This window comes from Cololabis saira, chromosome 20, assembly GCF_033807715.1.
Source record: "Cololabis saira isolate AMF1-May2022 chromosome 20, fColSai1.1, whole genome shotgun sequence".
Classification (NCBI taxonomy): domain Eukaryota; kingdom Metazoa; phylum Chordata; class Actinopteri; order Beloniformes; family Belonidae; genus Cololabis; species Cololabis saira.
In genome coordinates, this window is record NC_084606.1 from 3,035,937 (window position 1) to 3,049,599 (window position 13,663).

The 13,663-nt window shown below is 36.4% G+C and overlaps 1 protein-coding gene across 1 annotated transcript in view; it reads left to right on the plus strand.

The window, feature by feature from the left end:
• The first annotated feature begins 3,875 nt into the window (after positions 1–3,875).
• abcg2a (ATP-binding cassette, sub-family G (WHITE), member 2a) overlaps positions 3,876–13,663 on the plus strand; it is a 54,775-nt gene continuing 44,987 nt past the window's right edge. The window contains exons 1-3 of the mRNA XM_061709409.1: positions 3,876–4,000; positions 12,917–12,996; positions 13,087–13,211. Coding sequence (XP_061565393.1) covers positions 12,940–12,996; positions 13,087–13,211 — 182 coding nt within the window. The 5' untranslated portion in view covers positions 3,876–4,000; positions 12,917–12,939. The remainder of the gene's footprint in view (positions 4,001–12,916; positions 12,997–13,086; positions 13,212–13,663) is intronic.

The window sequence follows — 13,663 nt, forward strand, 5'->3', positions numbered from 1 at the left end:
TGTTTGGAAAACCAGCCCAGCGCTTCGCACTTCGAGAAAAAAGTCAAAACGTCGAGAACAATGTTGAAATACAATTTCATTACTGGTTGATTCTTTGGGAAAAATGTTTTGCATGTTTTGTCACATTTACACAGACTCAAACACACACAGAGTTTCTATGAGTTCATGTTTGTTCTAGTTCTGCCTGGTTAAAAAAGAAAAATACAAAGGCTTGAAATGTTGTGCTACTTGTGCTTAATTTATTTTTTTATTCTGTTATTTTATTTATTTTATTATTTATTAAAGTACTTGAATTTACTTTAAGATTATTTTAATTTAAGATATTTTTTATTAATTTTAATTTATTTTATTGATTTAATTTGCCTGAAGATGATTATTTTGTACTGGTTGTTCTGGTTCTTCTACTCGGGTCTAGATCCAGACCTGCGGTTCTGGTTCTTCTACTCGGGTCTAGATCCAGATCGGCGGTTCTTCTATTCGGGTCTGGATCCAGACCTGCGGTTCTGGTTCTTCTACTCGGGTCTAGATCCAGACCTGCGGTTCTGGTTCTTCTACTCGGGTCTGGATCCAGACCTGCGGTTCTGGTTCTTCCACTCGGGTCTGGATCCAGACCTGCGGTTCTGGTTCTTCCACTCGGGTCTAGATCCAGACCTGCGGTTCTGGTTCTTCTACTCGGGTCTGGATCCAGACCTGCGGTTCTGGTTCTTCTACTCGGGTCTAGATCCAGACCTGCGGTTCTGGTTCTTCTACTCGGGTCTGGATCCAGACCTGCGGTTCTGGTTCTTCCACTCGGGTCTGGATCCAGACCTGCGGTTCTGGTTCTTCCACTCGGGTCTAGATCCAGACCTGCGGTTCTGGTTCTTCTACTCGGGTCTGGATCCAGACCTGCGGTTCTGGTTCTTCCACTCGGGTCTAGATCCAGACCTGCGGTTCTGGTTCTTCTACTCGGGTCTGGATCCAGACCTGCGGTTCTGGTTCTTCCACTCGGGTCTAGATCCAGACCTGCGGTTCTGGTTCTTCTACTCGGGTCTGGATCCAGACCTGCGGTTCTGGTTCTTCCACTCGGGTCTAGATCCAGACCTGCGGTTCTGGTTCTTCTACTCGGGTCTGGATCCAGACCTGCGGTTCTGGTTCTTCCACTCGGGTCTGGATCCAGACCTGCGGTTCTGGTTCTTCCACTCGGGTCTAGATCCAGACCTGCGGTTCTGGTTCTTCTACTCGGGTCTGGATCCAGACCTGCGGTTCTGGTTCTTCCACTCGGGTCTAGATCCAGACCTGTGGTTCTGGTTCTTCTACTCGGGTCTGGATCCAGACCTGTGGTTCTGGTTCTTCTACTCGGGTCTAGATCCAGACCTGCGGTTCTGGTTCTTCTACTCGGGTCTGGATCCAGACCTGCGGTTCTGGTTCTTCCACTCGGGTCTAGATCCAGACCTGCGGTTCTGGTTCTTCTACTCGGGTCTGGATCCAGACCTGCGGTTCTGGTTCTTCCACTCGGGTCTGGATCCAGACCTGCGGTTCTGGTTCTTCCACTCGGGTCTGGATCCAGACCTGCGGTTCTGGTTCTTCCACTCGGGTCTAGATCCAGACCTGCGGTTCTGGTTCTTCTACTCGGGTCTGGATCCAGACCTGCGGTTCTGGTTCTTCCACTCGGGTCTAGATCCAGACCTGTGGTTCTGGTTCTTCTACTCGGGTCTGGATCCAGACCTGTGGTTCTGGTTCTTCTACTCGGGTCTAGATCCAGACCTGTGATTCTGGTTCTTCTACTCGGGTCTAGATCCAGATCAGCGGTTCTGGTTCTTCTACTCGGGTCTAGATCCAGACCTGCGGTTCTGGTTCTTCCACTCGGGTCTGGATCCAGACCTGCGGTTCTGGTTCTTCCACTCGGGTCTAGATCCAGACCTGCGGTTCTGGTTCTTCTACTCGGGTCTGGATCCAGACCTGCGGTTCTGGTTCTTCCACTCGGGTCTAGATCCAGACCTGCGGTTCTGGTTCTTCTACTCGGGTCTGGATCCAGACCTGCGGTTCTGGTTCTTCCACTCGGGTCTAGATCCAGACCTGCGGTTCTGGTTCTTCTACTCGGGTCTGGATCCAGACCTGCGGTTCTGGTTCTTCCACTCGGGTCTAGATCCAGACCTGCGGTTCTGGTTCTTCCACTCGGGTCTAGATCCAGACCTGCGGTTCTGGTTCTTCTACTCGGGTCCAGAAGGTGGATCGACAGATTAAGTCTGAACGGATGTTCGCTAGTATTAGCCAGCTAGCATCGTAGCTTAGCGGATCTTGAATAGCTAACTGGTGGTAGTAAAAAAGAAAAGTACAAAGGCTTGAAATGTTGTGCTACTTGTGCTTAATTAATTTTTTTATTCTGTTATTTTATTTATTTTATTATTTATTAAAGTACTTGAATATACTTTAAGATTATTTTATTATTTATTTTTTTTTTTTAATTTATTTTATTATTTTATTGATTTAATTTGCCTGAAGATGATTATTTTGTACTTTTGTCTGTTTGAATGGTTGTGTTAAAAAAATAAATCAGACGTTACTCAACAGTTACTCAGTACTCAGTTTTTTTCACCAAGTACTTTTTTACTTTTACTCAAGTATTTATTTGGATGACTACTTTTTACTTCTACTTGAGTCATATTATTCTGAAGTAACAGTACTTTTACTTGAGTACAATTTTTGGCTCCTCTACCCACGTCTGTCAATCATTCCCTGGTTGTTTCATAAGCCCTCGGCCACGCCTGTAGGTGACGTCACTGGAGTCGGGTGTTTTCTTGTCCCGGTGTTCTGCCAATTTTTGCTGCTTTGTCAAAAAATGCTACCTAATGTTTTTTTTACCTTGTAGAGCTACAACTTTACTGTGTTTTATTCCCTAGTCCACGTCCTTTTCCCCCAAGTGGTCCTTGTCTCTTGCCAGGCCGTCATTGTAAATAAGAATGTTCTTAATGACCTGCCTGGTTAAATAAAGGCCAATGACTGAATGAATATCAAATAAAGCGATATAATTGTTGTTTTTTTCCTCTTTATCGTATAATGTTCACAAAGTGTAATGCAGAGGTGTCAAGTAATGAAGTACAAATACTTCGTTACCTTACTTAAGTATAAATTTTGGTTATCTATACTTCACTGGAGTAATTATTTTTCAGACGACTTTTTACTTTTACTCCTTACATTTTCACGCAATTATCTGTACTTTTTACTCCTTACATTTTAAAAACAGCCTCGTTACTCTATTTCATTTCGGCCTTTAATAAAAACTATCCAGTTAAATTGCTCCATCCGGATAGAGTGAATTTGGTTGTGGTTGTTTCAGATGTTCTTGTCCAGTTTTGTTCTTACATCCGTTCCCTCAGATTCCTGCAACTAAACTTGGATGTACATTCCAATAAAGGTTAGGATAAATGATAACATGAACATGAAGTTTGACTTTTTGCACCATTACAATACTTATAGGCAACTAGTCATCATATCTGCTGCTCTCTGAAACACATGTTAATGCTCAATAGTACACATATATGCTTCTTTAATATATTTGAATTATACTAACATGCATTCATTTTCAATGGCTTTTGTCCTTAATGGCTTTTTTCCCCCTTACATTACTTTTACTTTTATACTTTAAGTAGTTTTGAAACCAGTAGTTATCAAGTTTACATCGTGCAAGAAATATTTGGCGTGGCAATCAAACTTTGAAAATCGACTGTGCGCATGCGCAGAAACACAAAGTAGCATTTCTCGGCAGGGAGCAAGGATTGGCAGAACACCGGTCTTTTTTATGAGGTTTAAAGCGCGTCTCCTCCCCCCGGCCCTCGGACCCGGTTCCTCCCTCCTCCTCCTCCTCCTCCTCCTCCTCCTCCTCCTCCTCCTCCTCCTCCCGCATCCCCCGGCCAGTCACTCCGGGACTCTCAGGATCCTCCAGGATCTTCCAGGATCTGTATCTATTCCTGCGATGCTCGTCCACAGCTGAGACGTTTCTCTGCTCACCAGCTGATCTGAGGTGAGGATCCTTTAACGCTTCAAACGTTACTTTTCTGCTGAAGTTATGCGGTTTTAAACATCCTCTTGTCGTCATTTGAGGTCATATTTAGCAGTAATAATCCACTTTAGACATGTATTTGCGTCTCACGGGACACGAGTACTTTGTTTTTTCCTGAAATAGGAGGTTTTTTCTCAGAAGTTTCCCGAGGTTTCCTATAATGAAATGTCTGTGACACGCTTTGGTCCAATTACCGCGCGCATGCGCACTGAGGCTCCATGCAACCACATCTGCGCACAGCTGTTTATCATAATAAATTAATACGTGCAGATTGAGCTGTTTTAGGACTAAAATAGATAAACAGGTTTTTTTTAATGCATCAAAATTAACATACAGGGAAGTTTGAATCAGCAAAGACTTTGTACAAAAAATAAATCAGTTTATGGAACAATCTGAATAAAGAAAACAAAGAATCCAAATCAAACATTACATTCAAAAGAACAATTAAAGCCTGTACGTTAAGTAAATATAATGAAATATGTTAGTTAAGTTTGATTGACAAACCCATAGCCGGCAGTAATTTTATTTTATTTTATTTTAGTTTTTTATTTACTTAGTTGTTGTTTTCAAAATTTTTAATTTATGTTATTTGTGAATTTATTTCTTGGGAAAAAGGGGCAGATTAGATAAGATTCTTTCTGCTCCCTTTTCATTCACAATTTATTAACATTTGTATTTGTATTGAATTGTTTGTTTTATTTTTTGAATGAAATAAAGAATAAAATGAAAATGAAATACATCCTATAGTGACATAACAACAAATAGCAAAAACATAAAACATTTGGAAGTACATTCATATATCAATGCAATTAGTAACTTAATATCAACCTAATTTAATGGAGAACAAATTAAATAAAACTAAATAAAATAAATAATACAGAGAGGAGTTACATTAGTATAAATTCAGGGGTTTGTACAAGTATAGATTTACATTTATGATTCTTCATATTCTTTATGGATGTGATAAGGCTTTGAAAAGCTCAAAGAGAAAAAGACGAATGTTGGGGGAGGATTTGGCAATTTTTTGTTTATGAATATGGAACTTCCCCATCAAAAGTACAGAGTTAGTGACATCGTCAATATTCCTCAGGACATCACTTTGATAAAAAGTAACTTCAGGACTGTCTCAGAAAATTAGAATATTGTGATAACGTTCTTTATTTTCTGTAATGCAATTTAAAAAAAAAAAAAGTCATACATTCTAGATTCATTACAAATCAACTGAAATATTGCAAGCCTTTTATTATTTTAATATTGCTGATTATGGCTTACAGTTTGAGATTAAAATTCCCAGAATATTCAAATTTTTTGAGATAGGATATTTGACTTTTCTTAAGCTGTAAGCCATGATCAGCAATATTAAAATAATAAAAGGCTTGCAATATTTCAGTTGATTTGTAATGAATCCAGAATGTATGACATTTTTTTTTTTTTTTAAATTGCATTACAGAAAATAAAGAACGTTATCACAATATTCTAATTTTCTGAGACAGTCCTGTATCTTTCAGAGAGAAGGTATAATTTCTATGCACAAAATTAAATCTTTATGACGCTACCTCTTTCCAAAAGGCTGAGGTTTTTGGTACATTCATAAAACAAATGAACAATAGTTTCCTAGTGAAGATAAACACGTGGAAGACTTTGATCTGTGACGTCACGCAGGTGATAAATCGATGCAAAGAGGCAAATATTGGTCAATGAGTAGCTACTACAGATCCCACTGACTTGTGGATAAAAGATGCACAAGAGTCATTATGAACAAAAACTTTGTCTGAGAAATCAAATGAAACCCATTCCACTGAGAAGCTGAGCCTTCTTAAAGTGTAAATATTCTGCCTTATTTTGTAATATTTCCATCAATTCTTTGAGACTTTATTGTAAACGCATGGCAGATGTAGATCAGTGTATAATATTTGCTTAGTTTATTCAAATGAACAGGTCAAAGATAAGTACTGAATTTCAGGAAGTTTATGATCAAACATTTAATTTTCATTTACACTGAACCTTGTTGAGCTGGATATAAGAAGCACAAATGTATTCTTGATGCCTTTATGTAAAGTACACCGAGTTACTTTTTTTAAGTTTAAAATTGAAGATATTGTCAGTGTGTGTGTGTGTGTAGCGGACATGTTTATATTTACAGTGACTCAGCGTTTGTTAACCCTTGTACTGTCTTTGGGTCAAAATGACCTAATTATCCTGTTCCTTCTTTCCTCCTGCTCTCTCCTTCCTTCCTTCCTTCCTTCCTTCCTTCCTTCCTTCCTTCCTTCCTTCCTTCCTTCCTTCCTTCTTGTTTCCCTTCCTCTCTTCCTTCCTCCCTTCCTTCTTTTCTCCCCTCGTACATTCTTGTTTTCTCCTTTCCTTCCTTCCTTCCTTCTTTTTTCCCTTCATTCCTTCTTTCCTTCCTTCCTTCTTTTCTCCCTTCTTTCCTTCCTTCCTTCTTTCCTCCCTTCTTTTCTCCTTTCCTTCCTTCCTTCCTCCCTTCCTTCCTTCCTTCCTTCCTTCCTTATTTCCTCCCTTCCTTCCTTCCTTACTTCCTTCTTTTTTCCCTTCCTTCCTTCTTTCTTTCCTTCCTTCCTTCCTCCCTTCCTTCCTTCTTTCCTTCCTTCTTTTCTCCCTTCTTTCCTTCCTTCCTTCTTTCCTCCCTTCTTTTCTCCTTTCCTTCCTTCCTTCCTTCCTTCCTTCCTTCCTTCCTTCCTTCTTTCCTTGTTTTCTCATTTCCTTCCTTATTTCCTCCCTTCCTTCCTTCCTTACTTCCTTCTTTTTTCCCTTCCTTCCTTCTTTCCTTCCTTCCTTCTTTCCTCCCTTCTTTCCTTCCTTCCTTCTTTCCTCCCTTCTTTTCTCCTTTCCTTCCTTCCTTCCTTCCTTCTTTCCTTCCTTCCTTCTTTTCTCCCTTCCTTCCTCCCTTCCTTCCTTCCTTCCTTCTTTCCTTGTTTTCTCCTTTCCTTCCTTATTTCCTCCCTTCCTTCCTTTCTTCCTTCCTTCCTTCCTTCCTTCCTTCCTTCCTTCCTTCTTTTTTCCCTTCCTTCCTTATTTTCCTACTTCCTTCCTTCCTTCCTTCCTTCCTTCCTTCCTTCCTTCCTTCTTTTCTCCCTTCCTCCCTTCCTTCCTTCCTTCCATTCTTCCTTCTTTCCTTCTTTCCTCCCTTCTTCTCTTCCTCCTTCCTTGACCCGTAGACAGACCAAGGGTTAAGCTGCTCAGAACTCAAACGGTGTTTCCAAAACTGACTGAATATCTGGAATAAAACGTTTCATAGAACATTAAAAAACTAAAAAATAAAAATACCTGTGTCCTGCTGCTCAGTGGATCCTGGAGAGTTCCTGGTTCCTGGGGACGTTATTATTATAATAATAATACATTTTATTTATAATGCACTTTACGTTACTGAGAATCTCAAAGTGCTACAGTTTGATAATTAAAAAGGAAACAGAGATAATAAAATCAAGATAAGAGATAAAAGGGATAAAAGGTCAAGACATGGGTAAAAAGAGAATAAAACAATTAAAAACAGCAACTAGGGAAAAAAACCAACAGCAACTCTCAACTGTTTAGTGATAAAATGTTTATTACAGCCTAAATGCAGTGTGTGAGCTTAGTGCGTCGTCCATTAGTTGCTGGTTCCATTCCTGTCTCCTGTCATTTGTACAATTAATGTGAATGAAGAGGTCCATTCATCCTTATTATTATTATTATTATTATTATTATTAATACATTTCATTTGTTAGGCGCCTTTCATGGCACTCGAGATCGCCGTACAAAAATCAGAATACAAAAATACAATTTAAACAATAGAGAACAGCAAAGTTTGCAGCAGAACACAAAAGACCACGTAAGTTGTAAGTGTACTTAGTTGATTAAAATCTCATTTGTGAAAAAAACTTCACCAGTAAAGTCAAACATGACAGATCTTTGTGAGTGTGGGGCTGATTCTGATTGGCTGAAGCTACAATACGGTAGTTTCATATTTCTGTGATGACAAAAGCAAATTCATCACCAATGTCACACTGGATAGACTTTACAACAACATATATAGTCTATGTTCCACTTATTTCTTTCATATCCCAGTTTACATACTGTATGTGCATTTTAAGTTCATACAATATTGTGATTAGCCTAATCTGTTTTTAGTTTACATCATCATATTGTCCTGTTATTTCTATAACGGATTTTCGTCACTTTCAAAACCAAAAACGTTTAAAAGCAAAAAGGTTTTCCGAAGATCCAGAATCCTGATCCATCAATGAGTGCGTTTACATGGGAAGTTTAATTCCTCTTTAATTCAGAATTAAATCTGATTTAAAATGAGTAAAAATTACCATGTAAACACCTAATTCTGAATGAAAATGACCATTCCGAATTAAACTTAATTCCGAAGTAAGTAGCTGGTTTATTCCGATTTTAAATCCGAATAGAATAATTCTGCGATCATGTTTACACTCATTCCTCTTTAAATTAATTCTGGTCTTTTCTGCACTGCTCGTTCCCTCGCCCGTCTGTCTCCATGATCTTATATTCCACGCTGGGCTGGTTTTCCAAACAAAGTTTCAAGATGCAGCAGCAGTAAACAGTACAACAGAGTATTAGGGCCAAACTAAGACAAAAAAAATGGAAATTACGAGAATAAAGTCATAATATGAGAATAAAGTCGTAAAATTAAGAGAATAAAGTCATAATATTTTGATAATAAAGTTGTAATATTATGAGAATAAAGTCGTAATATTAAATATATTATAAATATATAAATATAACTTCACAAGATGCTCAACATTCCTCATTTTAACACAGGGAGAAGAAGCTCTTTGTCAGTGTGTGACATTTCCCCCAGTTTATTTCTATTTTGTCCCGCCTGTTTCCATCTGCCCTGATTGTTCACACCTGTGTCTCGTTATCCCCTGTGTATATCTGGTGTTGTCATTCCCTTGCTCCTGGTGGTTCCGTACTGTGTTTTCCTCCAGGTGTCATGTTTTTGATCCCTGTTTCCGTGTGTTTTTGATCCTGCTAAGCAGCGCTTTGTTTTTTTGTAAATAAACCCTTTTTGTTGCGAACTCCTGCCTTGCTCTCCTGCATCTCAGTTCTCTTAAATTATATTCTCATAATATTACGGCTTTATTCTCATAATATTACGACTTTATTCTCATAATATTACGACTTTATTCTTATAAATTACGAATTTATTTTCATAATATTACGACTTTATTCTCATAATATTACGGCTTTATTCTCATAATATTACGACTTTATTCTCATAATATTACGACTTCATTCTCGTAATTTTACGACTTTATTCTCATTATATTATGACTTTATTCTCGTAATTTCCAATAATTTTTTTTGTCTTAGTTTGGCCCTAATACTCCGTTGTAAAATGGTGGTCAAGAGCAGAGACCATTTATTTAATAAATACATTTCTCTCGACATTTCGACTTTTTTCTTGACATTTCGCCTTTCGTCATTTCGCTTCATTCTAAAGCTGATACAAGACTTCACTTTTTGCAGCTCCAGACATATTTGTTTTTTGTGTTTTTGGTCCAATATGGCTTTAAAACATTTTGGGTTGCCGACCCCTGATCTAGACCTTAAGAGGAATTGGATAAAGCCGATCAAATGTGTTTTCCATGTAAACGTCAATTCGGAATTACAATTTCCATGTAAACTCGAAGGAAAATAGTTTAATTCAGAATTATTTAATTCAGAATAATTGATTCCAATTAAAAAAACATCATGTAACCATGGCCGTTGGCCTAACTTCTGCTGATGTTGGTTATTGACTTTATGTGAAGAGTCATCCCACTTTCCCTTATCACTTTCCCTTATCACTCCTGGAGCAGGAGAGCGCTCTTCTCCAACACTTTCCTCCTTCCAAACTTTGTTTGAATAGATTTCCAATCATGGATTTTTGAAGGATAAATGCTGAACTATGTTGTTGTGGACTTGATTTCTGCGCCGTCTTCAACTCTCCTATGGAAGCATATGAGGGCCTATATTGAAATTAAAATGCATTTTCGGAAATGCTTTTTCATTTTAAGAATGTGGCTGCATTATTTGAGTCAAAAATCAAATTAATAATATATAATCCGATTTGCATTTGAATTTCCTTTTTCAAGACTGCTCATTCTTGTACTTAATTCAAATTAAAAAGAGAAATTATTGTACTTAATTCAAATTAAAAAGAAAAAGACGTTTTCGGAACCAGTCCAGATGTGTATATTTTAAGTTTGGTTTAAGTTTACTTTAGACGGGACAATGTATATTAATGAACACTACATTAAGCAGTGTAAATACACCGGGTTTTAGCAGAAATGCTAGTTTCCACCCGCAGTCCCCACAGAAAACAAAAACAATTCAGTGAAACAATACAATCAAACAAGTGAACAAACATAAAACATACATAGTAGCAAAATAGATTTAAAACAGCATTTAAAAGCAGTATGGATTGTATCTTAAAGTGACTTGAGTCTAAAGTGACTCGAGCAAAAAATGCATATTACAATAATGAAATACCAGCGATGGTATCCAAGTTGTGTAACATACAGTACAAAGTGTGTGTTGCATTGCACATTGCCCTAGTACGTACAAATTAAAACAGTAAAAAAACACACTAAAAACAATAAAAAACTGATAATTAACATTAAAACAAACTACACAAGTATAAGCCAGGATTTAAAATGTCTGGTGAAAGAGGTCAGAGGTCAGATTGGGAAGTTCACGTATCGTGCTTGGTGTTGCATTCCAGGATTTTATCGGTAAAATAGGTTTAAAATGTTTTTAATATTTTGTTTCAGATCACCAAACCATTTAGAAATATGGAAATTTGTATTAGTTTAAGTATATTGCACCATATGATGTTAAAAGGAAAATTGCTGTTGGAAAATACTACTGTATGCCTGACCTTTGACTTGGAAGATGACCCCCCCACCTGCACACTTTAAATCGTATTTAAATCGTATTTAAATCATATTTAAATCATATTTAAATCATATTTAAATCATATTCTCCAGGAAGATCGTGGCTGTTGGACGCTTGGAGCTGTAACCTTTGTTTTTTTCTGCATTTACACAACTTTGACGTCATATACAAGAACCAAGAGAGGAGAAATAAAACACCCCAAAAACCAACACCCATATATAAGATAAAAAGATGCAATAAATAGAATTATATGAATAGAAAAGAAAAGACATTAAAAAAAATTGAATAAAAATATATGTGCATATCCGCCTGTGCGTGTACCGGAAATATGTCTAATATAACATATACAAGTGTACTTATATATATATTATATATTATTCAACGTAGATCTGGGAAATATATATATATATATATATATATATATATATTATATATATAATATTTATGTACAGTATGTATGTATGTGTGATAGTAATAATATATATATGATATTGATTGATTTTTGATTGAATGATTTGATTTATTTCGTACATGTAAAAAGACAACAATAAAAAGAGAAGATAAAACAAAACAAAACAAAAAAAATACAAAGAATTTCAACTTTAACACTTAATATCTTAATTTACATGTGTAAAAAAGAGTAGGAAGAAGTGTAAACGTATTTAATCCTACTCCCATTCACCAATCATTTATTAACAAGTATTTATAATAACTAACTGTACTATAATTATACTCACACACTTACCTATACATACATACACATAGTTGAGTATTTCTATATATTTGTACACACATGCCCATATATATATATATATATATATATATATATATATATATATATATATATATGTATTATTCAAGAGAAAATGTAGTTTTGGAGCAGAGCTGCTCACACTGGCTCATCCACACTTATTTCTATGCTTGCAGTTATAAAACGTTTCTAAATAAATGTGCGTTGATGAATAAAAGGCTTTTTTTTCCCTTTCAACTAATGAAAAACGATGCGGTTCACGTGAAGCTCGTCCCGCGAACACGGATGAATGGAGCTACTGTCTTCTCTCCCGTCCAGACGTTTTTAAACAAGTTCTGGGAGATTTTTCTCACACTTTTAGCGATTTGCTTCGCTGACGTTAAACTCTGGCATGTTTAACTCCTCAAGTCTACTAGTTGAGTCAAAAACAGAGTCAAAAACAGAGTCAAAAACAGAGTCAAAACATATCACAAATAAAAAAAAAAATATACAAAGAAACATTCTATTCAAAATACAGATGCAAATAAACATGTAGATATGAACATTTATTAATATATGTAGATATATAGATGTATATTATGGATATAGATATGTTATATGTAGGTATGTATATGGATATATTGAGTTATATTATACATACAGTATTTATATATTTATATCTCTATTCATATATATTGATTTATAGTTACATGTAGATATGTCGATATATAGATTTATAGTTATTTTTATGTATATAATTGGAGGTAAATATATGAACCAGTATATATAGCATGTCTATTCTTATATAGTTATTCAAGTATATTGTTATATCATTGCTGTCTATTGTTCTCTATTATATTGTATTATTATAGTAAAGTAATGATAATGTAATACTATGCATTATAATTACTTCTATTAGTACTACATAGTAGCACAACTAAATGCTGGGCGTTTGTTTTGTTTTCTTTGTTTTGTTTTTGACTATATTTACTGTATATATACATATAATTGAGTATTATATCACTGTATTGAACAGTTATTAAAGTAGTTAGCTTATTGAAACTCTTGCAATAATGTATGTCAGATTCAGGGGTACGGTTTATATATTTGTATTCTGTTTTTTTTTTAACTTTTTTGTACTCTTTTTTTTAACATGCATGTTCGAAATAAAATCATCAAATCAAATTTCTCCTAAAAAAGAAAAACCCCAACAGAATATTTGAGCTGAAGTGTTTCCACAGAGTTTTGGATCCAGAGGTGAAGGATGTCGGACGTCTACGAGACGGTGGAGTCGGAGACCAACGGTTCCTCCAAACGCCAGGTAACTCCGGCCTTTCAGCCAACAGTGTTCCGTTTAAACTGGAAAACTCTGAAAACTCTGGGTTTCTGGGGGGAATGAACTGTTTGTCAGTCTGCAGGCCAATCGCGGCATGGAGCCACCGTCAGTTTCCATAACATCTACTACAAGGTGACACAAGGAGGAAGCTGCTGCTGCCGGAGGAAAGCCACGATTAAAGAGATCCTCCTCGACCTCAAGTAAGCACGGAACTGAGTTGAAAAAATCCATTTTCCATTTCTAAATCGACTCTCATATTCATTCCTAAAAAGATCGAATTTTTTTTCCATCATTACATTACAACTTTTGATATTTTTTTGTTTATGCCCAAAAAAAGGAATGTTTTGTTGGACACGAGAATAACTAGTGCCATGTTTTTACCTTTAAATATGTTTAAAGGTATGAAAACATTAAAGTTTTCAGTTATAATTGTATAAATTGTCTATATTTCTTTATATTCATAAAATGCTAAAAAACGGACCCCCGGTTGAAGACTCCTGGTCTAAAATATTGCATTATATATTTAATTATCGTTATCGTCACATGACCCGCATTTTCGTTGCGTCTCGTCTCGTTTTCCTCAGGTGATAAAGGTTCGTTGACGACGATATTTAGTCATAATTTTGGTTGACGAAAGCAACTTTACTCCTAA